The sequence below is a fragment of the Nomascus leucogenys genome, chromosome 6 (genome assembly GCF_006542625.1).
Source record: "Nomascus leucogenys isolate Asia chromosome 6, Asia_NLE_v1, whole genome shotgun sequence".
Taxonomy (NCBI): domain Eukaryota; kingdom Metazoa; phylum Chordata; class Mammalia; order Primates; family Hylobatidae; genus Nomascus; species Nomascus leucogenys.
This window is the reverse complement of record NC_044386.1, coordinates 103,580,853-103,607,395: the sequence shown is the minus strand read 5'-3', so window position 1 is coordinate 103,607,395 and position 26,543 is coordinate 103,580,853. Positions and strand designations below refer to the sequence as shown.

Below are 26,543 nucleotides of genomic sequence, written 5' to 3'. Positions count from 1 at the left end.
TACAGTAGTTTATCTAAATAAAGCTTGTTTAGTTGTATTAAAGATCTTCAAAACTGGGACAGTGTAGAACAGAAAGTCTGTCTTTCTCCCGCCATATGTATTTAAAATGGTGTCAGGGGGTGCAACAGTTTGGCCTTCAAAGCATCCCACACACATTTGGATGACTGTAGGAAAGAGGGGTTTTGGGGAATCTTTCAGTAGAAGGGGGCTTTGTGCCACAGACTCTTGAGGGGTCCTGGATGCCTCCTTCAGCATGTCTGGTGTAGAGCTCTCACAAGAGAGGGACAACTTTGTGCAGCACAGATTATTCCATTGCTCTGTCAGCTTTTGTCTTGGTCAGAAGCAAAATCCACCTCCCTCCCAATTCCTGCTTTCCGAAGTCACTGGATTTTATAAAAATAAGGTTCCAGGCAGAAATCTAGAAGGTAGAGTGTTTCCAATGCTGATAATACCTCACTGTGGTCTTGCCTATTTGAGACAGAGTCTCCTCCAGACTGTAGGTAAGAGGTGAAAATGATGAGGGATGGGGTAGGATAGTGTCCTGGAGGCGCGTAGATGAGAACAGCCACAGGACTGGAGAAAAGGGGCTGCTGAGAGTATGGGTTTGGGCCAGGTGGTCTGGAAGCAGTGGTGAGGAACCCAGGAGAGTCAACTGGGGGGAAGGAGGTCACTTACAAGGTGAGAGAGGAGCTAATGTTTCCAGGAAAGCCTCGTGTCCTCAGAGTGAGGAGGGTTGCAGGAAAATGGAGGAGAAGGACTGAGGGCAGAGTGGAGTTGTCCCTAAGAAACCAAATGGTCCTGGAGTGCAAGCAAGAATGCTGGGCTTAAGGACCACCCACCCCTCAAAAGATGCAAGCTCACCTCCCAGGTGTTAACCTTGCTCCTGAGTTTAGCTTCCAACAGGGCCAGGACCATCTTTCCCAGCATTAGCCTGTTGTGCTCTCCAGTAAGTGACTGAGGTCAGTCGTCGATCACAGGGGTGGACCTGCTGGGCCCAGGGCAGCCTTGAGTGGATTGGTGGAGAGGGCTGCCCTGAGCTGTCCTGTGGGAGGACCACCTGGAGTTTCCAGGAAGGAAAGAATAGTTGTGACTTTTCTTTTTCTTGTTTCCTTGATTTTTATCAGGATGGTTTGCGAAGACTATCAGGGAATGAATATGTTCTTTCAACAAAAAGTAAGTTTTTCCTTTTTAATTTCTTAGATTGCTGTCTATAATACTGCACTCTAGCTTAAGTGATGAAAATAATTTTTCACTTCATTAACAAGTTTCTTGGTATGTCATAAAGCCTCAGAAACAAAGCAGCTGTCCCTGAGGCAGTACTGTCCTCCCTAAGAAACAGTTAATCCTGGCTGGGAGCGGTGGCTCACACTGTTGAGATGGGCAGATCACAAGGTCAGGAGTTCGAGACCAGCCTGGCCAACATGGCGAAATCCTGTCTCTACTAAAAATACAAAAAATTAGCCAGGCATGGTGGCAGGTGCCTGTAATCCCGCTACTCAGGAGGCTGAGGCAGGAGAATCGCTTGAACCCAGGAGGCGGAGGTTGCAGTGAGCTGAGACCGTACTGCAACACTCCAGCCTGGGCAACAGAGTGAGATTCCGTCTCAAAAAAAAAAAAAAAAAGTTAATCCTTTAAAGCATATTTGTTCTCCAAATTACATCACTTTACAGACACTCAAATGGTTTCAAGCAATATAATCACTCCCATCTCCCTTGATGATGTCCCACCACGGATAGCTCGGGCCATGGAAAATGAGGAATACTGGGACTTTGATATTTTTGAACTGGAGGCTGCCACCCACAATAGGTGAGTTCATGCAGAGCTCAGCAGAGGGAGAACTAGATTCCCAGGGCCTGTGTGAGGAGGCTACCTGAGGAGTGTGGATTGTGCACAAGCCTAGTATCTGGTCAGGGAGGGGCCCTGAGGAAGGATTAGCAGGGCACCAGGTGGCTCTGAGTCACCAGCGCCTGGGGGAGAGTCTGCTGGCCACAGTGATGGCACATTCATGGAAAGCAAGCAACTGAGCCAGTGACTTCTCCAAGTAGCACAGGACTTTTTTCCATGAAATAAAAGATATTTCTCCTGTAGGTGGTAATTGTTAAAATTGCTGTAAGAGACCTGCTCAGAGCCTAGAACCAAAATTTATTAGAAACACATACACATGTGATAAGAGCTGCTTCCAGCTTTTGGTTATTGTGTTGGTGATAGGCATAGGGACACCCAAAGCCCCAGTCATCCTCATCTGGGTGTGATCACAGAGAGTGGGAGCAGGAATGGGGTTTTGTCTTGAGTTTTTTCCCTTGCGGGAGAAGAGCTGTTAACCAAAGGTGATGGTTGGCTGGGCACACAAGAAAGGGAGGTCCACAGAGCTGATTCCAGCCAGGACTGCCCCAAGGGTGTCTCGGGAGAGGTATGCTCTGTTGGGCCATGGCATGGCTCCTCAGGTTTCATCTCAGTCTGGGCGACCTGTCCCCAAGATAAGCCCCTGACTTTTTCAGGCGCCCCTTGAGTTAACCTTCTGATATGTTCTACTTCCCCATCCCGCAGCACAGCCAAGGAGAGTGGAAAAGAATACTCCCTTGGCATATGAGTCTTTGAGCACCTGGTTTACATGCTAGTGACATTACATCCATGTGAATTGGGCTAAGGCAGGTCAGTTTAAGTCCTGTGATCACTTCTGGATACTGCCTCAACACAGCCAGTTTCTTGGCCTTCAAAGGCAAGGGCCAGATGCTGGGTCAAGGTGATTTCTCAAGTAAGAACCTAACTTGGTGGCCAGCTGGTCACCTCAGGGGAAAACCCCTCATACTGTAACACCCACCTCCAGAAAGGTGGGTGTTGAGAATATTCCATTGCATACGGCAGTGTCTGGCTCATATGACATTTTCAGGAAATGTTTTCTTATAGGCAGGATGTCTGGCCAATGGCATCGGTCCAGCAAGTCCAAAGGAGAGGTTAGTGTTCAAGGTGGTACAAGCTTAGCCTGGAAAAAGGGTTATTTTGAGGAATCCAGTAGTGCAAGTAGGAAGCTGAACCTGGAAGGACAGAATGAGCAAACTCCCCCCAGCAAATCGGGAGCCCCAACGAGGCTGAGGTCAGAGCTGCTGTGGACAGCCAGCTCTCACCCGTGCATCGTGGTCCCCTGAGGGCAAGAAGTGGAACCAGAGTTGGTTGGCCCCACCAGAGAGAGGCCAGCACAGCCCAAGCAATCTCCACTTTGCTGCCCTGCACTCTCTGAAATTTGGCTTGGAACCTATCAGGCCTCAAACACTTGGCCTGTTTGTTTGCTTTGTTCTAATATTGTGGGGTTTTTTTCTCTCTATAGGCCTTTGATTTATCTTGGTCTCAAAATGTTTGCTCGCTTTGGAATCTGTGAATTCTTACACTGCTCCGAGTCAACGCTAAGATCATGGTTACAAATTATCGAAGCCAATTATCATTCTTCCAATCCTTACCACAATTCTACACATTCTGCTGATGTGCTTCATGCCACTGCCTATTTTCTCTCCAAGGAGAGGATAAAGGTGAGTTGTTGTTTACATGCCACATTTAATGGGCAGGAGCAGTGGGGAGAGTCAAGTGCTCCTGCCTCCACTAAGATACATAGCATGACTGCTCACGTGTGCAGCCTGGCACAGGAAGGGCAAGGCCACACGAGGAATCAGGCAGGAGGCCACGCTAGCGTTGGGAAATTGATGTGTTAATTCATGACATAATCCCAGCCATTCCATGAGGGTACAAGAGGCAGGATTTGGTCCCGGAGGAGAAACCCAGCAAGGACAGGATAGGCCTATTCTGGGGGTCTCACTCCAAGCCTGTACCCTAGTAGAGCTAAGTAACTGTTGGATATCCCCACTTTAGGGCCTCCATCTGTACATGAAAGTCTGCAGGGCTCTTAGGCCAAGTTCATCATCTCTGTTCCCAGCACTGCTCCCACCCATGGTTATCTACCTAATCCAGGGTTCCATTATCCAACCAGATACCCAGATTAGAAACCGAGAGTCATCCTTGGTTCTTTCCACTCCTCAACCCCCTACATCTGTTTGATCATCTGACCTTGCCTCCTATCACACCTAAATGTTCTCAGATTCATCTCCTGCTGCTGTCCCAGTGAGGCCCCCTGCAATCCTTTCCCATCTGGGCAGTTCCAAACCAGAATTTTTGCCTGCCCAGCCTCCCGTGGAATGCCCTTACCCTACTGCCAATGCGATCTTTCTGACACAGCACACCTGATATTGTCATTCCCAGGAGCAGCTTCCCACCTCCCTCAGGATTTAAACTTTAAACTCTACAGCTCTCCACACGCACCTCAACAATGAGCTCCTCTCATCATTTCCTCTCCTGTACCCCAGTCATAGGCCACTTTTGGGCCATGCCAAACCACTTTAGTTTCTGAAGCTTCTGCCCTTGACCTGTTGTTCCCTTGGCTGGGGCCTAAGATGACTGCAATCATGCAGGGCCAGGGCAAGTGGCTCCTGGCTGCATTTCCTCCTCTGTGTCACGGGACTAGCATTTGGCAGAGAGCAAAGGAGAAGATGACATCTGGCACACGGAGTGAACAAGTGTTCATTCCTCACCTTGAAGGATAAACCTTCTCAGAACTTTCTGTGCTCCCTCTAGTTCTTATTTCTGGTTTTTTTCTTTTTTTTCCAGAAAAAAATCAGACTGTAGGTAAAATAGGTGTCCAGAGAAGGGGACTATTTTCTAAATTATGAAAACAAGTAACAACAGAGGGACATCTATGTCAACATGGCTCAGCATATAAAGAACCCAATTTTTGCTGTATTGCTTTTAAACTACTCTATAGACAACATACAAATATATATTTAGAGAGCTAACTGAAAACAGTTTTTAAGAGCATTTATTGAAATGTCATGGTGGCTCACACCTGTAATCCCAGTACTTTGGGAGACCAAGGCAGAGGGATCAGGAATTTGAGACCAGCCTAGCCAACATGGTGAAACACCATCTCTACTAAAAATAGAAAAATTAGCTGGGCATGGTGGCACAGGCCTATAATCCCAGCTACTTGGGAGGCTGAGGCAGGAGAATCACTTGAACCCAGGAGGTGGAGGTTGCAGTGAGCCAAGATCATGCCACTGCATTGCAGCCTGGGTGACAGAGCAAGACTCTTGTCTCAAAAAAAAAAAGAGCATTTATTGAAATGTAATTCACATACCATACTATTTGCGCACTTAAAATTTTAATTATTGAATTTTAATTTAAATCAATTTAAATAAATTTGCAAGGCTGATTTATTAGCTATACATCTCAAGAGTCTGTAGGGTATTTCCAAAAATGATCTTATACTGGGACATAATGTGTTGAACTTCTAAACTTCATAGGCTATATTTTCTGACCACAACACAATAAAATAGAATAACTAATGGTTACATTTAAAATGTCAGCTACAACAAATGAGAAAATATTCTGAATAATTTGGGAATCAACAAAGAAATAAAACCAAAAATGACATTAGTTAGAAAACAACAAAAATGAGAAGCTTATGTATCAAAACCTATAGAATGAAGCCAATTATATATTTAAAGGTTTATGTTTTAAATGCCTTCATTACTTTAAAAAGAGAAGAAAAAAAACATGGGAAAAGCAAAATGATAATCCAGTGTGGCTCTTGGAAATAACCAAGAAAATAGATGTTCTAGCCAAACTAGTTAAGATATAAAGACACAAAAAATACAAATTTAAAGCAGAAAACAGAAGTACCGCACACATATGTACTAAATCAAAAGCTTTAAAATAGTTTTAATGGAATGTTTTAAATTAAATTGATGTAATAAGTAAACAGAGGCCAATAACATGGAAGTAATTTTAGTAATTTTAAAATTATTATTTAATTTCTTCAAAAGTTGGCTCCTGACCCAGATGGACAGGTGAATTCTTTATCCCTTTAAGGAATTTTTCCATATTACATAAACCTTTTCAGAGTCTTGAAAAAGATGGAAAACTTCCAGATCATTTTGTCAAACTCACAAAACTCTGACATCAGCCTGACAAAGATAGCACTAAAAGGGGGAAGAAAACTAAACCAATTCCCAGTTAATGTAAGTGGTGCCTATTTTAAATTTTATTTAAAATTGTTTCTCTCCTTTATTAATATTAGTTTATGCTGGTCTAAGTCAATATCTCAGACTAAGGACTTTTTTTGTGATGGGTCTAGAGAAAGACTGGCTGAGGAGGTGACTCCTATCTGTTGAGAACACCTGTATTTTGGTAAGTCCTTAACTTGTGTGAGACTAACAAATATGCAGAAATATTACTGTTTCAGGGTGGAGATAGGAAAACTAGATTTGCTCACGTAGTATGCTTTTCTTAGAAATCTGAAATATTCTTACCTGGAAGTAATAGGGGAGAAAGAAAACTATACAGAAGGCTTCCTTGCCTTCAATGTCATACCCCAGTTTTTAAAAGTTCTCTTGTTTTCAGGAAACTTTAGATCCAATTGATGAGGTCGCTGCACTCATTGCAGCCACCATTCATGATGTGGATCACCCTGGGAGAACCAACTCCTTCCTGTGTAATGCTGGAAGTGAGCTGGCCATTTTGTACAATGACACTGCTGTGCTGGAGAGCCACCATGCGGCCTTGGCCTTCCAGCTGACCACTGGAGATGATAAATGCAATATATTTAAAAACATGGAGAGGTAAGAACAATGATTGGGGAGTGTGTTGATCCCTCTCTGTCTTTTTTAAACAGCTATATTGAGATATAATTCACATCTTACACAGTTCACCCATTTAAAGTATACAAAGTATACAGTGGGCCGGGCATAGTGGCTCATGCGTATAATCCCATCACTTTGGGAGGCTGAGACAGGAGAATCACTTGAGCCCAGGAGTTTGAGATCAGCCTGGGCAACATAGGGAGACCTGTCTCTACAAAAGGAAAAAAAAAAATTAGCCAGGCTCGGTGGTTGTGTCTGTAGTCCCAGCTACTCGGGAGGCTAAGGTGGGAGGATTGCTTGAGCCCAGGAGGCTGAGGCTGCAGTGAACCGTGATCACACCACTGCACTCCAGCTTGAGCAACAGAGCCTTCCCTGATCTCTCATGCTAAGTTAAACCCTCTAATTGTTCAATCCCAGATTTCTTCATAGCACGTGTCACATTTCTTATTTAATAATTATTTTTCAATTATTTGTGTAATGTCTGATTAGATTCTTAAGCTCTGTAAGGTCACAAGGGTCATATGTCACTGTGCCCTCAGTGCCACAGTGGTTGGTACATACTAGGAACTTAGTGAATATCGGTTGAAGAACGAAAAAACACTGTGTCATGAAGAATACTTACTAATTTGGATTTTTAAAGAAGAGGATTCTTGATTTTGTAAAACTCCCTTCTGCCATGTTCTAGTATTTCAGAGGTGGAGTTAAAGTAGTTTCTATTCATATTTGCTTATAGTTATCAATGGAAAACTACATGAGACCCTATTAACTTGCCAGAGAAAGTTTTCTGCTCAACTGCAGAAAAGGGGTTGAATAGAGACTTTATTTCATATTCATTCATACGCCTTCAAATTTTGAATTACATGGATTACCCCTTCAAGAAGTGAATTTTTTAAAGTACTAAAATAAAAGCAAGGGTTAGAGGTAGAGGTATCAAGTACTCCCTATGATTTCTCGGCTTTCAGAAGATCAGTCCTCACATTCTATGGGCACTAAAATTGTTGGGTCTCAAGGTACCTCCATGTGGGGTATATTCTTTCTAACCACAGATCTCTATCTTCATTGACAAGATAAACACTGCAACTATAAAGTTTTGCCTTATAGCTTTTGGTTTTAACTTCTTTTTGGGTTCTCCTTGCTAACGATCTAGGCACTAACCCATAAATTCCACGTCTTTTTAAAATGTGCCTTGTGACTTTCAGTGGCATTAGATTTATAGCTGCAGAGGACATATACCTGGATAACAGATTGTTTTCAGGAGTACCTGTCTAGTCTGGATCAGTAATCTGTAGCAGCCTCTAATTTGTCATCGAAAACAGGAATGACTATCGGACACTGCGCCAGGGGATTATCGACATGGTCTTAGCCACAGAAATGACAAAGCACTTTGAGCATGTCAACAAATTTGTCAACAGCATCAACAAACCCTTGGCAACCCTAGAAGAAAATGGGGTAAGGGAAACTTATTGCAAAGAGAACCTGTGTTTGGGGCCCTTGTACTGTTGGGTTATGGAGACACATGGGCTACAATATCAGCCACAGAAGGGTTCCCTCAGTGAGTCTATTAGACTCTTAGAGGGACAGAACTAATAGGATTCACACATACACACACACAAAGGGGAGTTTATTAAGTAATAACTTACACGATCACAAGGTCCCACAATAGGCTGCAAATAGCCAGTCTGAGTCCCAAAACTGGAGAACTTGGAGTCTGATGTTCAAGGGCAGAGGGCATCCAGCATGGGAGAAATGTAGGCTGGGAGGCCTTTTCATGTTTTTCTGCCCGATTTATATTTGATGGCTATTGATTAGATTGTGCCCACCAGATTAGGGACTGACTCAAATGTTAATCTCTTTTGGCAACACTCTCACAGAAATACCCAGGATCAATACTTTGTATTCTTCAATCCAATCAAGTTGACACTCAGTATTAACTGTCACAGTGGGCTCACTGAATTTAGTTTTTATTGGTTAAAAAGTTATTTAAAGTGGAAAAACTTGGCAGGAAAAAAATTAGCACATCCTACTAGATGGGAAAACTCAAAAGGAAGGTCAGATTTTGGATAAGCTAACTTTAGACAGGTTGACTATTCCTGCACCCTTTCTCACTAATATCCCCCTCCCTTCTTTGCCATTCTGTGATCAGTTGGAGCCCTTGATATCTCTTTCTAGCCACTCCTACTGGGCACATATCACGGTAGCAGCAGCTATCCTCTCTTGGTCCTCACTTAGAGGAGTGTGTGGATTGAGAAAGACACTGTATTTGTGTCACAAGGGTGACATTATTGTTGCCCCTGTTTCTACATTTGAGGCATGGAGTCCACAACAACTGCTGGGCAAGGATAACAACCCTCTCACCAGGCAGGAGACTCCAGCTGAGGAAGCATACAGGCCCAAGCTCCCATCATTTGCTTATCTGTAGAATGGGGATAATAAGTCTCAAGGCATAGGACTGACGAGCATGGTACACGGTAGGCACTTAAGAACTGGTGCCTATTATACTAGATTCATTGTGTCGTCAGCAACTTAAAGAATATGTTCTTTCATGAACCCTCTTCCTTTGAGGCCCACATTTACTGAATGTGTTGGCAGCAGCTGACAGTCTTCTCTCCTACCCTCCTCCCCAGCTCCTATCCCCATCCTGAGGTATTTGCCACACACAGGGATGACTTATCCTCGCAGGCTAGGATCACAATTCCTTGACTTCTAACTCCATTTTACTTCTGCAACTCATTTGTTTAGCCATGGCCTTTGTCTACGCCCTGGTTTTCTAGCATATTACCCCATGACACTTTGGTTTAACCTGATGTTGAGAACTCTGTTTCTTCACCCTTTCCTGTTCTGTCAATTTGTCAGCCTGCCCCTGACTTCACTCTCTTTCCAAAGACTTTTAACAGAGGTGCCTGTACCAGCCGCCTTTATTGGCTCCTGCCCTGCCATTCTGGATAGGGCTGATTGTCACCTGGCCACCACTCCTGGCTGACCTCATGCCACAGAAGGAAACCACACACCTCACAGACTTGGTTTCCTCTGTCTAGTCTGGACAGCCCTTAGACCTAGCTGAGTTCTCTGCTCCACTTAACATTGTGGTTCTCATCTCATCTGTTGTCAGTACGTGGGGTTACTTCTGAGAGGCTGAAAATCAATATCCAGTGGGTCAGAGCAGGAGAAAGGAAGATGAAAGAGAATAGTTTGCAGGCTGGCAGTACGAAACTCTAGTCACACTGCAGGTATTAACGGATCTGAAGAAAGAAGGGTCAGCACAGAGCTTGTCACAGTGGAAACCTGGAGCGAGGATAGCTACTGAAGTGTCACCGGTGTAGTATTCATTTTGGCAGTCTCCAGGAAGCGTGGGAAGCCTAGAGTCAGGATGCCACCTGTCCGTCTTGATGGCAGTCTGTTCCCTCTGAGCTGGGACCATCAGGGCTTCTTAGGCTACTGCTGTTGCATATTGAAATCATATGACTAACTCCTTTGGAATATTGCTTGATGGGCACGGAATCAGACTGAGGAGACCTGCTTGCCTCTGGTCTTTTTAATTGCTCTCTGCCCCAATACCCTCTAACCTGAATTCTCTTCAGAGAGCCTACAAATAGTGGTTCTATTACATCATAAATTGATCTGTATCCAGTGGGGATCCTTGGATGCAGACAGCATGTGGTACTGTGAGTGGAAGGCATCCTGGGACTAAAGGCAGAACTTAAGTTTTTATCCTGGCTCAGCTGGTTGCTTTGGACAAGTCACTTCACCTCCCTGAGTCTCAGTGTCCTCATTTGTAAAATGTAATAAATAATACTTTTCATGCTTACCATTAGATCTTCTTGTGAGTGCAGATCAACAGAGAATGACTCTTAAGTCCTTTATCCATCAGAAATGTTAGGTGTGATCTTGGAAATCTGCCCTATCACAGGACTGGGTTGAGAAGTAGGGAGGCTGTTGGGCTACAAGAGCCCATTTGTTGTGAGGGCAGAGAAATTTATTTTTTTCAGCTCATACTCTTTTTAATATAATAAAAGACAAAACCAGTCTTTGAGTTCTTACCAAGGGGGAGAGAGAGAGTGGAAGAGAAAAAAAGGCAACTGTGAGATTTAGTGAGAGGAAGAGAAGAAAGAGGCAAGGAAAAGGGGAAGGGCAGATATACCAACCCCTAGTGCTACCCTCCACTTCCAGTCCTGTTGGAATCTCACTGAGCCTTGGTTTTCTTCTGGGTAAAATGAGAGGCCAAGCTCAATGCTCACAGTATCCTTGGCACTGTTTTGTGAGATCCTTATAGATCCTGACTAGTGCTCTTTTTATGCTTACGGTGGGACAGACCAGTAAGAGAGGGCTTGGCACCAAGGGACCCATTTTGACCCACTCATGTTTCAGGAAACTGATAAAAATCAGGAAGTGATAAGCACTATGCTTAGGACTCCAGAGAACCGGACTCTAATCAAACGAATGCTGATTAAATGTGCTGATGTGTCCAATCCCTGCCGACCCCTGCAGTACTGCATCGAGTGGGCTGCACGCATTTCAGAAGAATATTTTTCTCAGGTAAGATCCTGCCTCTTTTAAGTTTCTAGAGAGAGAGAGAGAGTTAAAACCCATAAAATCATAGGAGATAATGGACTTAACACTAGGAAATAGGGTTCTAAAAAAATTCTGTTGTTATATTGCAAGGGAACAAATGGTAACTGGTAACAAATTTTTTTTCTTAAGAATATTTCATTTTCCCTTTATTCTTGCAGGATATTTTTGTTAGATATAGCATCCTGGGTTGATGATTTTTTTTCCTGAAAGTACTTTAAAGAAATCATCTGGGCCGGGCGCGGTGGCTCACGCCTGTAATCCCAGCACTTTGGGAGGCCGAGGCGGGCGGATCACAAGGTCAGGAGATCGAGACCATCCTGGCTAACACGGTGAAACCCCATCTCTACTAAAGATACAAAAAATTAGCTGGGCGCGGTGGCAGGTACCTGTAGTCCCAGCTACGCGGGAGGCTGAGGCAGGAGAATGGCGTGAACCCTGGGGGGCGGAGCCTGCAGTGAGCCGAGATCGCGCCACTGCACTCCAGCCTGGGTGAAAGAGCAAGACTTCGTCTCAAAAAAAAAAAAAAAAAAAAAAAAAAGAAATCATCTGGTCTTCGTATTCTTTATGAGTAGAAAAAACCTCTCTTGGGGCAGAAAAAAATATTAGGAAATATACTGGCTAAGATTTTTCCAGATTTGGTGGAGGGTATATGCACATGCATATGCATATAGATTCAAGAAGCGCAGTGAACCTTAACCCATGTCAGATGTGTCATAGTCAGGCAGCTAACAGGCTAAAGATAAATCTTGAAATCAGCCAGAGGAAAAGTGACACATTACATATAAGAAAACAGTAATTCTCATGTCCTCTGACTTCCCATCAAAAACTATGAAGGCCAGAAAACACTGGAACATCTTTAAAGTGCTGTTAGCTTTGGGAGGCCAAGGTAGGAGGATCACTTGAGCCCAGGAGTCTTAAGAGCAGCCTGAGTAACATGGTGAGACCTTGTCTCTACAAAAAAATTAAAAGTTAACCGGGCATAGTGATGCACTTCTGTAGTCCCAAGCTACTTGGGAGGCTAAGGCAGGAGGATCACTTGAAGCCCCGGAGGTTGCGGCTGCAGTGAGCCATGATCATGTCACTGCACTCCAACCTGAGCGACAAAGTGAGACCCTGTCTCAAAGAAAACATACAGCTAACATTATATTTAATGGCATCAGATATTGAATACATTCTTAAGATCGGAAACAAGGTAAGGGTGCCCATTCTTACCTCTTCTGTTCAACCTTGTATTGGTGGTCCTCATCATTGCAATAGACAAAGGAGAAAGAGGTTTAAAGAACAAAAAGTAAGACATACATTTGCTTTTGTTTGCAGATGACATGATTTTATGTAGAAAATTCTAAGGAATATACAAACAATTATTAGCACTAATAAGCGGATTTGATTTACCAATGTCATACAACACAGCTCAATATACAAAAGTGAGTTGTATTTTATGTACTAGCAACCAACAACTGGAAAATGAAACCAAAAGCCCAGTCCCATTTACAGTAGAAAATAAAATAAAATAATTAAAATTAGGAAAAAATTTAATAAAAGATGACCAGAACTTTACAGTGAAAACCATAAAACATTGCTGAAAAATTTAATGAACACTTGAATAAATGGTGAGGCATATCATGTTCACATACTGGAAGGCTCAGTGTTAACATTCACTTCTACCCAAATTGGTGTTTCAATTCAATGCAATCCCAATCAAAATTTCAGCAGGCTTTTTTTCTGTAGAAGTCTACAGACTGTTTCTAAATTATATATGAAAATGAGAAGGATCTTGAATAAGCAAAGCAAACTTTAAAAAGTTGGAAGATATGCCCTGTTTGGCTTCAAAACTTAAAATAAGACAGTGTGGTGCTGGCATAAAGATAACAAGTACAACCATGGGACAGAATAGAAATCCAAGAAACAGATCACATTTATGTGATCAGTGGCTAATGTGAAATTTTTTCAGCAAGTGGTGTTAGGATAATTGGATATTCCTATGCAAAAAAAAAAGAACCACAACTCCTATCTCATACCATAGAGAAATTCATAGACCTACATACAATAGCTAAAACCATAAAGCTTGTAGAGAGAAACATACCAGAATATCCTCAGTGACTTGAAAGTGGACAGAGATTTCTCAGATGCAGAAAGCAACAACCAGCCAGGTGCAGTGGCTTATACATGTAATCTCAGCACTTTGGGAGGCCAAGGTGGGAGGATTACTTGAGTCCAGGAGTTCAAGACCAGCCTCCGCAAGATAATGAGACCTCATCGCTAGAAAAAAATTTTTTTTAATTAGTTGCCTGTGGCGGTGGTGCGTGGTGGTGGCACGTGCCTGTGGTCCCAGTTGCAGGAGGATTGCTTGAGCCTAGGAGGTTGAGGCTGCAGTGAGCCATGATTGTACACTGCACTCCAACCTAGGTGACAGAGCAAGACCGTGTCTTAAAAAGAAAAGAGCAACAACCATAAAAAGAAAATTTGATAAATTAGACTTCTTCAAAATTTACAAAGTTTGCTCATTCAAACACAGCTAAGAAAATGAGCAGGCAAGCCATACTGGAGAAAAATATTTACAAATTATATTTGAAAGGACTGTATCCACAGATATATAAAGAACTATAACTCAGTAATAAAAGATAAACCACCCAATTTATTATAGGCAAGTATCTGTCCAGACACTTCCCCGAAGAAGCTATTATGAAAGGCCAATAAGCACATGAAAAAGTGCTGAACATCATTAGTCATCTGGGAAATTCAAATTAAAACCACAGTGAAATACCGCTACACACCCAATGGGATGGCTAAAAATGGGAAAGGCTGACAGCACCAAATGTTGAATATGTGGAGCAACTAGAATGCATGCATCTGTGATAGATGTGTAGAATGCTACAGCTACTTTGGGAAGCAGTTTAGCAGTTCCTTTTTTCTTCCTTTTTTATGGTAAAATTTACCATTTTAGATCTGGGTTTTCTTCCTTTCATTCTCTTCATATGGTATATCACACTGATCTTCATGTGCAGAACCAATCTTGCATTTCAGAAATAGATTCCACATAGTCATTGTGTATAATCCTTTAATATGCTGCTGAGTTTGGATTGCTAGTATTTTATTAAGGATTTTTGCATCAGTATTTACAGGGGATATTGGCCTGCAATTTTCTTGTAGTGTCTCTGTCTGGCTTTGTTATTAGGTTAATGCTGGCCTCATGGAATGAGTTAGGAAGTACTTCCTTCCTTTTCAGTTTTTCTGGAAGAGTTTGAGAAGGATTGATATTAATTCTTCTCAAAATGTTTGGTAGAATTTAACCAGTGAAACCATCCTTTATTGGGGAGGTTTTTGATTACTGATTCAATCTCCTTGCTAGTCATTGGTCTGTTCAGATTCTGTTTATGATTCAGTCCTGGTAGGTTGCATATTTCTAGGAATTTATCCATTATGTTGGCATTCAGTTGTTCATGGTACTCTCTTATAATCCTTTTTATTTCTGTGAAACCTGGAGTAATGTTTCCACTTTCATTCTGATTTTGGTAATTTGGGTCTTGTTTTTTTTTCTTAGTCCATCTAGCCAAAGATTTGTCAATCTTGTTGATCTTTTCAAAAAATTATCTTTTGGTTTTGTTTTTTCTGTACTGGTTTTTCTGTTCTCTATATACCTCTGTTCTTTATTATTTCCTTCCTTTTGCTAGCTTTAGGTTTAGTTTATTCTTTCTATAGCTCCATAACATGTTAAGTTAGGTTGTTGATTTAAAGTCTTGTAGGCATTTACAGCTGTTAATTTCCCCCTTATCACTGTTTTTGCTGCATCTAATAACTTTTGGCATAGTGTGCTTCATTTTCATTTGTCTCAAAGTATTTTCTAATTTCCCTTACGATTTCTTCTTTGACCCCTTGGTTGTTTAAGAGTATATTAGTCCATTTGCATTGCTATAAAGGAATACCTGAGGCTGGGTAATTTATAAAGAAAAGTTTATTTTGGCTCATGGTTCTGCAGGCTGTACAAGCATAGAACTAACATCTGCTCAGCTTCCGGTGAGGGCCTCAGGAAGCTTAGGATCATAGCAAAGGGGGAAGCAGATGTATCATACGGCAAGAGAGCAGGGGGAATTGCCACACTCTTAACCAGATTACCTGTAAACTCAGAGCAAGATCTCTCATTACCATGGGGAGGGCACTAAGCCATTCACGAAGGAGCTGCCCCCATGACCCAAACACATCCCACCAGACCCCACCTCCAGCACTGGGGATTATTTTTCAACATGTGATTTGGAGGGGACAGACATTCAAACTATATCAAAGCATATGCTATTTAATTTCCAGATACTTGTGAGTTTCCCAGTTTTCCTTCCATTACTGAGTTTTGGTTTCATTTCACTGTTATTAGAAAAGGCACTTTGTATGACTTTACCTTTTAAAATATAAATGTTTGTTTTGTGGCCTATCATATGTTGTATCCTGGAGAATGTTCCATTTGCACTTGAGAAAAAAATGTATACTCTACTGTTGTTGGGTGGATGTTCTATACATTCTGTTAGGTCCAGTTGGCCTAGAGCATTGTTCAAACTCAATGTCTCATTGTTCTATTCATTATAAAAGTGTAGTATTGAAGTCTCCAGCCAGTATTTTAGAAGTATCTGTTTCTTCCTTCAGTTCTATAAATGTTTGCTTCATATATTTTGGAACTCTGGTATTTGGTGCTTATATGCCTATAATCATTATATCTTCCTGATGAATTGACCCTTTTATTAATGTCCTTCCAGGCTGGAGTGCAGTGGCACAATCTTGGCTCACTGCAACCTCTGCCTCCCAGGTCCAAGCAATTCTCCTGCCTCAGCCTCCTGAGTAGCTGGGACTGCAGGCACATACCACCATGCCTGGCTAATTTTTGTATTTTTAGTAGAGACGGGGTTTCATGTTGGTCAGGCTGGTCTCTACTCCTGACCTCAGGTGATCCGCTCGCCTCAGCCTCCCAAAGTGCTGAGATTACAGGCCTGAGCCACCGTGCCCGGCCTGTAACAGTTTTTGACATAAAGTTTGTCTTTTAGGATACCCACCCCAGCTCTCTTTTGGGTATTATTTTCATATTTTTTTCCATCCTTTCATTTTCAACATACGTATGTCTTGAGAGCTAAAGTGATTTTCTTATAGATAGAATGTAGTTGGATCATGTGTTCTTATCCATTCTGCCAGTCTGTGGCTTTTGAGTTGAATCTATTTACATTTAAAATAATTACTGATAGGGAAAGACTTTTGCCACTTTGTTTCCTGTATGTCTTACAGCTTTTTTGTCCCTCTTCCTCCATTACTACCTCCTGTTGTGCTTATCTGATATTTTCTAATGGCACATTTTGATTCCCTTTTTCTATAGATAGTTTCATCGTGGATACCATAGAGATTGCATAGGACAACCTAAAGTTACAACAGTTGGTTTTAAATTGATGTCAACTTAACGTTAATTGCATACGTGAACTCTTATATAGCTCTACCACCCCACTCCATTTTGTAAATGTCACAAATAGTATCTTTACACATTATACGCCCATTAACATTTAAAATTATTTTTATGCATTTTTAAAAGTAAAGTTACAAACCAAAATTGTAATAATGCTGCTTTTTATATTTTCCCATGTATTTACCGTTATCGGAGATCTTTATATCAAGTTACTATCTAGCTTCCTTTTATTTTAACCTAAAGGATTTCCGTTAGCATTTATGGTAATGAATTCCCTCGACTTATGTTTATCTAGGAATGTCTTAATTCCTCCCTCTTTTTTGCAGGACAGTTTGCCTGAATCAGAATTTTCAGTTGACAGTTTTTTATCTTTTAGCACTTTATATATATAATTTCACTGCCTTCTGGCCTTCAAGGTTTCTGCTGAGAAATGAGCAGATCATCTTATTATCTCCTATATGTGATGAGTCTCTTTTCTTTTGCTGCTTTCGAGATCCTCTGTCTTTTGACTGTTTGGTTATAGTGTGTCTCAGATAGATCTCTTTGGGTTTATCCTACTTGGAGTTTATTTAGCTTCTTGGATTTGTAGATTCATATCTTTCCCCAAATTATAGCATTTTTTGGCCAAGATTTTTTCAGATATGGGGTCTCACTGTGTTGCCCAAGCTGGTCTTGAACTCCTGGGTTCAAGAAACCCTCCTGCCTTAGCCTCTCAAGTAGCTGAGGTTACAAACACTGTGCCTGTTGGCTATTATTTCTTTAAATAATCTCTGTCCTTCTCTCCTCTTCTTTTTGCTGGACTCATAAGATGTGTATTGGTCCATTTGATGGTTTCGCATAAATTCATTAGGTTCTATTCACTTTTCTTCATTCTTTTTTCTTCTGTCTGCCCAAATCGAACCCCTCTGGTGAAGTTTAATTTGTTTTTTGTATTTTTCAGCCTTCAAATTTGAGACGGAGTTCTGTCACCCAAGCTGGAGTGCAGTGGTGCCATCTTGGCTCACTGCAACCTCTGCCTCTTGGGTTTAAGCGATTCTCCTGCCTCAGCCTCCTGAGTAACTGGGATTACAGGTGCCTGCCACCACGCCCAGCTAATTTTTGTATTTTTAGTAGAAACGAGGTTTCACCATGCTGGCCAGGCTGGTCTCAAACTCTTGACCTCAGGTGATCCACCCATCTCGGCTTCCCAAAATGCTAGGATTACAGGTGTGAGCCACTGCACCTGGCTTGTCAGGTTACTTTTCATAATTTCTCTCTTTGCTGATATTCTGTGTTGTTCACCTGTCATTTCCTATAGTTCCTGGTCTGTGTGTGTGTTTTTAGGTCTTTGAGCATATTTAAGACAGTTGTTTTCAAGTCTTTGTCCAGTGCCTGTACATCTTTAGGGACAGTTTTTCTTCTTTGAGTGTACCATATTTTCTAGTTTCTTTGTATGCTTTGTGATTTTTGTTGAAAATTAGGCATTTTAAAAAACGGCCACCTCTCCTAGTCTTTGAAAACTGTCTTTCAGCCTTACAATTAACCCATCATGAAAGTTTAAAGTTTTCTCAAACATTTTCTGAGCATGTCTTGCCTGGGTCTGCATATACATACCCTTCTTAATTCCCCTATATACACAGCTGCTTTCAAATGTCATAATTTCCCAAAGTGTCTTGTCTGAGGTTATCCTCAGGGCCTTAGATGATCTGGTGTTGGTCTCTGCTCATAATCCCTTGTCTTTAGGCATCCATATCGGTCATCCCCCTGCAGCTTTCCTGAGCAGTAGTCATTGCTTTTGTACCTGGGAGCCCACAGACTTGTCAGAATGTTGCAGATAAGGCCTGCTCTGCTCCCTCTGGTTCAAGGGACACAGCTGGAAACTGGGCCGCTGCCTTCTCCAGACCAAGATTGTACCACGCTGGGGAAGTAGTGCAAGGTTGAGTGAAAATCCCTTTAAGTTTCCTACTGTTTTGAATGTGGCTTTTCTTGAATGGGCATTCACTTGGTTGCTGTAGACTTTTGACTGTTTTCCAGAGTTCCTGTAAGGTTATTTTAGCCAGTCTCTCGTTTCATGGAGAAATGAGGACTTGGAGCTTCCTAGTGCACCATATTACTGATGTTACTCCAGTGCTCAGGCTTTGATTTTAAAGTCATTAAGACATTAAGACACAGTTGCTTCTTGTATTCAGTGGGGTTAGGTTTGCAAGTTCACTCCTTATAGCCACTCTGTCTCTTGAATAGCATGGATACTAAGAATGCCAGGGCCTGAAGCAAGGTGAAGAGGCATCTCTGGTTTCTGTCTCTGGCTGGGGCTGCTTGACTTCATGGGGAGTGGGGCTTGAGTACCACTTGCCTGGCTCTGTGCCAGGTGTTGTACAGTCTTTTATTTTCGCTTGGGGCACAGCAGTGAAATGTGAAACTTGTAGACCCTGCCTTGCAGGTGGGGTCACAGAAAGGAAGCATCTACAGCTGTGGAGCTGTCACTGGTGACTTAGATGAGGGCATGGGCCACAGTTTGCTGGTCTCCTTAGTAAACAGTGGTCTCCAGGAGGGAACGGGGACCCTGGACGCTCCATGCATTTGTCACATTGGGTCAAAGAGAAGAAATCTAAGCATGAGGGTCTTCACTGACCTTCAGCCAGCCAGCTGCTTCCATGTGAATAGGGAAGGCAGGCCCTGAGAGCAGAAAGACAGAACAGCCTCTGGATGACTGAGTGGCTGAGCTAACGGAGCCTTTGCCATGGCTGCCCAGAGAGAGCTGGCTTAGGGTCTAGCGTGACCATGGGAGGGCACATCAGGAGAGCGCCCCACCCAGGGCACTGCTGTTTGAGCTGGACAGGCCCATGGCTTGTGAACCCAAGGCCCTACCTGCGCCCCCACCCTTTCCCCTCTATACCACGGCAGAGACTCATGTAGGGCTGACTGCTTTTCTGAGACAGCACTGGGGCTGCCAGCGTGTGGCCAACAGCAGGACCTTCACCACAGCCAGCGGATGCTGAGCCAGCGTTCCCCACTCCTTCTCTTACCAAAGCACGTGAATCCCATATTCTGAACCACCAGAACAGCAGGAACTCTTCTGACTTTTGCCCAGTCCCACAGTCTAGCACTGTCCACCTGAAAACAGGGAACACAGGCCCCTTTCTTGGCACTTGTCCCCAGCACCATCAACACTTACCTAGCATACACGCACCTCTGGGCACTGTGCTAGGTATGGTGCCATCCTAGGAAAACCTCCAGAGGTTTGCCTGCTTCTCTCAAGTAGAGAGCCCATATGGAGAGCTGGAGTGAGTTGTTGTGCACAGAGCAAGGTGCACAAATACTTGGTAGAGCCAGGCCTTGGGTCACTCTGGGAGAGCCTGAGGTGCTGGGCCAGGTGTAGTAAGGAAGATGGGAGAAGGGTGACTGAGTGCACAGAAAAAAGGCAATGGAGTCAGTGACTTTACGGAGCTCCATGCAAGTGCCGGAGCTGGTGCTGTAGAGCTGCAGTGGGGGTAGAGAGATGCTGGGACAAGAGAACTTTCTGACCTGGCATCCCCTGGAGGGCCTGTGAGTGCAAGCATGGGAACGTTCTTGGCGAGGTGCTGCAGCCATGGTGAGGCCCTGTGGAGCAAGGGCTAAGGGGAGGAGCTGCAAGTGAGTTCTGCCAGAAGCCTGGCTGTGATGGGGTGAGCTCTGCTGGCCATTTGGGAGCTGGAAGTTCAGCTGTGTGTGTAGAAGACACATCTTGTGAGTTGGCCAACAGTGGGATGAGACTTCAGTCGTTAGCCTTTCTTCTGTGCACTCAGCTACCCTTCTCCCTTACCACACCTGGCCTAACACCTCCTCATGCCCTCCCAGAGTGACCCCCAGAGGGCTGGCTCCACCCCCTCCAGTCCTGGCACTGGGGAGAAAGGCTAGTGTTCAACACAACAGCCACCATCCGTACTAGGGTCCCATCTGGAAGAGCTGTTCCCCCCAGCCCACTCCTACGTAACTCCATCTGTGCTCACCCTGTTCTCATCCTGCCCCACCGTTTGACTTGACTCCCAGCACAGGCGCCCTGGCACAGCAGGGATCTTGCAGCGATTCCGGTTGCACATCCACAGGGGCCTCTAAAGAATGCACTCAGGACTTCTGGCCTCATTCCAGTGCCTCATTACCACCCCATGGGCCTTACGTCACCCTTTTCTCCAGCACCATTGGGCCAAAATGAGACCTGATCAAAGAAAGAACAGGACACTTGCCTTTTTCCTCAGGTTCTTAATTATGTTGTTAGTTTTTTGCGAGTCTCTCTGGAACCCTGAAGATGTGGAAGAGTTTGACTGAATACTCAGAGCTTTTTTTTTTTTTTTTTAACATCCAGGATCTCAAGGGTGTTCAGAACCTTTTCAAAAAAAGAATTCAGCCATAGATGAGAAGCAGCCACTAGGCCTTTCCTTGTAAAGTGGCCCCTGTGTGGGGATGCTTCAAGCCAGGTAGAAGGACGGCTGGACTGTGATAGGAGCGAGAAAAGAACAGATGTTTTTCTTTGAGGAATGTGAGCCCCCTTTAGTTGTCAGACCCAGAGAGGCATTGAAATGTGACAGCAGTTACGCCTCACTCCCAACCCTGATCTAAGTAATCGCCTGCTCTGTGGACTGTAGTAGGCCAGTAGCCTGTAAACTCTGTATTAATTTTGCCTCAGTTTCTTTAGGTCAATACGAACAACAGAGCGGTGGCTGACTACACATAATGTTTGGGATCTCACCTGAGGAGCTTCTGCAAGGAGGCTTCCAGATGTTTAAAGTTTGGCTTGAGTTGGGGTGTCCTCAGACCCCACTGACATGGAGTAGTCCTCATTCTGAGAACAACTTGGTATCTGTTATGAGACATGGTTTGGCTGCATGAGGTGGTGATTGGCTTCTCACCATGACAAGCCACCTTAGGCTGCCAGGAGAAGCTCTCCCTGGGGGAGGGGCTGCCCCTAGGTGGAGTGGAACCAGATGCTGGGGTCTCCTGATTATGTTTTCTGCTTTGCAGACTGATGAAGAGAAGCAGCAGGACTTACCTGTGGTGATGCCAGTGTTTGACAGAAATACCTGCAGCATCCCCAAATCCCAAATCTCTTTCATTGATTACTTCATCACAGACATGTTTGATGCTTGGGATGGTAAGAAATCGTCCGTAAAATAGCATAGAGTGCATTTGACTCTAGAATATGATTTGGGGCCTGGGCTTTCAAGAACAAGAGAGAAGTGAACCATCACCGAGGGCCCCTGAGGGCTAGGTGTTCTTTCTTAACACTCCCTGCAGGCATAGGTGTCTTTATGCCTGTTTTATAGATGACGGGATTGAACTTGGGGGCCCCACAGCTTGTAGTAGAGCAGCTAGGGTTCAAAACCAATCGTGCTGGCTCCAAAACCCATGGTGTTTCTACAGCAGCCCTTTGCCCTCCACTGTCCCCTGCTTCTCCCAGCCTCACTCTACACAAGACCAGAAGGACTGATCTGTCTCTGACTGATGCATGTCACCCTCCTTTAACTTCAGGTGGGGCACAGGAGTCTGTCAAAAGAATATCAGAGAACTGATATTCCACGTGCATCTTTGTCCTGAGGGCTGCACCTTAAAGGAGGGGCTACAGGGCTGATAAATGTCCACATCCAGTCAGGAAATAAACCCATGTCTCAAGAAGGCCGTAGAACCGGGGTAGACGGCTGGGGAGAAGGACTGAAGCAGTGGAGATAGCTGCAGCTTTGGGGGAAACTGCATGCTCTGCAGCTCACTGCTTCTGGGACTGAGACCAGACGCGTGCGTCCCCAGGCTGCATGTTCTTCATGTGGTGCAGGTGAAAGGAGATGCTGGTGTATGTGAAGCATGCGTGAAGGGACAGCGAACACACAAGGGCTGGGCCATCGGTGGCGGGGGGAGGGGGGGCACACTACATATTGCTTTCTAACAGACACCCCAGGCCCAAAGGTGCTGCTGGTTTAATGGTAATTAAACAGATTAGCCACCGTCTGTTTTATTTACCAGAGTTACCAGCTCAGCAGGTGGTCAGAGAGGAGGTGCTGGCATTGAGGACAGGGTTTAACTTCAGTCAGCCACGGCTTGTTGAAGCTGCTGGGTGTGTTTGCCCGGATCTGTTTAGCCTCACGCAGATGCCTGCTCCCATCTGTCACTCTTTAAAATGCTCTTAGTAGAAAGCCTAAAATATAAACAGGCTGTGAAAGGATATCACATTCCTATCTTTCTCTCCAGCCTTTGTAGACCTGCCTGATTTAATGCAGCATCTTGACAACAACTTTAAATACTGGAAAGGACTGGACGAAATGAAGCTGCGGAGCCTCCGACCACCTCCTGAATAGTGGGAGACACCACCCAGAGTCCTGAAGCTTTGTTCCTGAAGGTCATTTGGAATTCCTGAGGGCAGCCAGAGTTCCTTGGTCCTTTCAGTATTAGGCAGAACAGCCCCCGATCTGCTTAGCCTGTGAAAGCCCACGGGGACATCAGTAACCTTCTGCAGCCACCATCCAATGCCATTACCGTCAAGTGAGACTTGGCCACTGTAGCCTGGGCCTGCTGCAGGAGCTCTTCAGAAAGGCACATGAGGACCATGGTTTGCATCAGCTTTCTGCTAAAACACAAGGTCTGGAGTGCCCCTGCAAAGAGTATTGATGGATTTCCTGCCAGTGACAGAGCATGTCTATTGCAAACAATTCTCTCAGTTATATTCAGCATTTAAGAACAGCTAATGACAATAGGATCTTTAGCAACTTTTTCACATCATAGAAGGTGCAATCACTCACTTTGGAACACTACTGAGAGTGACTTCTCTTTTAAAATTGAGTAGCAAATGAAAAATTAAAAGAAAATTTGAACTTGATTATTAATATCAATTAAAATGTTTTATTTATTTTATTAAAAGCTCAGTATTTTCTATGAATTCAAAAATACTTCAGAGCCAAAGCCAACTTCAAATACCGTGACCAAATTTACATGATTCATATTCATTATGCATTACTTGGTATACAGACTTATTTTCATAATGCAAATTAATATAAAATGACATTTTTACTGCACTATAGAAATTTTCATGTATGTTAAACTTTCCTGATTGAGGCTAATTGGAAAAAGCTGGGGTCTTACTCTAAGTGCTAAAGAAGGCTGCTTCTACTGTATAGAACCCAGGGCTCTGAAATAGCTCTAGCCGCCTAATGAACTTCACAGGTAACTCCCCAAGGTAAAATTAGACTCTTCTTGGTTTGCAAAGAAAAATTAGGACTTAACACTTTTTTCTAAAATTTTATAATTGCATTTCCAAAAGTCTATTTTATACTGTTTCTACAAAATATTCCTTATAAAAACAAAGAACAAAAATTGAATATTTAATGAATTGACGTTTTATAACCAACCTGTTTTTATCTGCAGTGGGAATCTTTGATGCTAGAAATTTATAAAGAGGTTCTGTATCTTCACACCTTGAATAAGCATAATACCGTAAAAAATGACACTTGACATGTCAATGTGTTTGTCATTTCATTTTAAACTCATATTTGTGTTTTTTCCCAGATAAAAATGAAATTAAACCATTTCTTTTTAAGAAATCATGTTTTATCTTTTTGGAGAGTTCTTTATCTCATAATACTTATAATATTTATTTTTTTTAAAATAAAGGTCAGGCACAGTGGCTTATGACCGAAATCTCAGCACATTGTGAGCCTAAGAGTTCAAGACCAGCCTGGGCAACGTAGCAAGACCTCATCTCTACAAAAGATTTAGCATGCACCTGTGATCTCTGCTGCTTAGGAGCTGAGGTAGGAGGACTGCCTGAGCCCAGGAGTTCAGTGCTGCAGTGAGCTATGATCATGCCACTATACTCCAGCCTCGGCAACAAAGCAAGACCCTGTCTCTAAATAATAAAGAAAGAATATTTCCTACTTTACAGAAAAGATTGGTAGTTAAATGACTTTTTCAAGGTCACACAGGGCCAGATGAGTATGTTGAGAAGTTCTCTGAATTAACCTTTGTTCACTGCCTGGTACCTCTGAATGGGTATTGAGAGATAAGAGGAACACTGGAGAACTGACAGAGGGCTCTCAGAGATGGGTCCTGGGTACCAGGTGCTCATTCAGAGATGTCAGGACACTGGAGGGCTGACAGGGCAAGCCCTTTGGAGTTTCTGTTTAAGGAAACAAAGGCTTTGTCCTATGTTAAGACATTTGGCCTGAGATGGTAATTGTGGACTGAGCAGGGAAGACAGTTCTGTCCCCTCCCCAGGTGCAAAGAAGAAAGGAAACAAACCGCACGAAGAACTCAACCATCTTGAGACAGAGATAGCAGTGTATGCAATATATGGAATTTGCATCACCAAGAGCTGGTAATAATTATCAAATAATCTGAAAGAGACTTTAAGATGAGTAGGCTTAACATGCTTAAACAGATAAGCAAAAAAGAAACTAAACCGGGCCAGGCGTGGTGGCTCATGCCTGTAATCCCAGCACTTTGGGAGGCCGAGGCAGGCGGATCACAAGGTCAGGAGATTGAGACCATCCTGGCCAACACGGTGAAACCCCGTCTCTACTAAAAATACAAAAAATTAGCCGGGCGTGGTGGTGGGCGCCTGTAGTCCCAGCTACTCGGGAGGCTGAGGCAGGAGAATGGCGTGAACCCGGGAGGCGGAGCTTGCAGTGAGCCAAGATGGAGCTGCACTCCAGCCTGAGCAACAGAGCAAGACTCCATCTCAAAAAAAAAAAAAAAAAAACCTAAACCAAGACAGTTTAAAAATTAATAGATTTGACAAAAAAACATATTAATAGACATTCTAGAGATGATGAATATAGTCATTGAAACAGACAAAAAACTTCAATGTCTAGGTGTCACAGAAGACCAGACGTAACTAGAGGGAATTAGTAAATTGGAAGACAATGAAGGGACTCAATTAGAATACCGCACAGAGAGAAAAATGGAAAATTTGAAAGATAAAATATGAGAGCAGAAACACACACTTCAAAATATGTCCAGTTAGGAGATCCAGAAGGGAGAACAGGAAGAGACACCATCTGGAGGTGAGCAGAGTCCTCCAGGATTTGATAGACACAAGTCCACAGATTTAAAGGCACATTGAATCCTAAGCAGTATAAATAAATCCATACAAGTGAAACTGTAGACCAGTGAGCACAAAGAGAAATACTTAAAAGCTGAGCAAAAACAGGCCGGGCATGGTGGCTCACGCCTGTAATCCCAGCACTTTGGGAGGCTGAGGCGGGCGGATCACGAGGTCAGGAGTTCGAGACCAGCCTGGCCAATGTGGTGAAACCCCGTCTCTACTAAAAACAGAAAAATTAGCCAGGCGTGGTCACGGGTGCCTGTAGTCCCAGCTACTTAGGAGGCCGAGGCAGGAGAATTGCTTGAACCTGGGAGGCAGAGGTTGTGGTGAGCCCAGATCACACCATTGCACTCCAGCCTGGGCAACAAGAGCGAAACTGTCTCCAAAAAAGAAAAATCACAGGAAAGCAAAGAAGAAATAAAATGCAACTAATGCAACCAATAAAAGACAAATGGAAAAAGAAAATGCATGAGTTAGAAAAGACAGTGGCAGAAATAAGTATAAACTCATACACAAAATCAATTGTAAAGATCTACATGTAAAAAAAGTAGCATATGGTGAAACCCCATCTCTACTAAAAATACAAAAATTAGCTGGGCGTGGTGGCGTGTGCCTATAGTCCCAGCTACTTAGGAGGCTGAGGCAGGAGAATAGCTTGAACCCGGAAGGCGGATGTTGCAGTGAGCTGAGATCGTGCCACTGCACCCCAGCCTGAATGACAGAGCAAGATTCCGTCTCAAAAAACAAAACAAAAGTAACATATGACAAAAGATATAAACCAAACTAGGTAGCTCAAATCAATGTAAATTTATCA

General features: G+C 43.4%; 1 protein-coding gene across 1 annotated transcript in view; it reads left to right on the top strand.

Annotated features, from left to right (window-relative positions):
- PDE8A (phosphodiesterase 8A) overlaps positions 1-24,227 on the top strand; it is a 159,774-nt gene extending 135,547 nt beyond the window's left edge. The window contains exons 15-22 of the mRNA XM_003268462.4: positions 1,125-1,173; positions 1,671-1,806; positions 3,326-3,524; positions 6,445-6,662; positions 8,000-8,132; positions 11,049-11,216; positions 21,664-21,793; positions 22,882-24,227. Coding sequence (XP_003268510.1) covers positions 1,125-1,173; positions 1,671-1,806; positions 3,326-3,524; positions 6,445-6,662; positions 8,000-8,132; positions 11,049-11,216; positions 21,664-21,793; positions 22,882-22,988 — 1,140 coding nt within the window. The 3' untranslated portion in view covers positions 22,989-24,227. The remainder of the gene's footprint in view (positions 1-1,124; positions 1,174-1,670; positions 1,807-3,325; positions 3,525-6,444; positions 6,663-7,999; positions 8,133-11,048; positions 11,217-21,663; positions 21,794-22,881) is intronic.
- Positions 24,228-26,543: the final 2,316 nt, after the last annotated feature.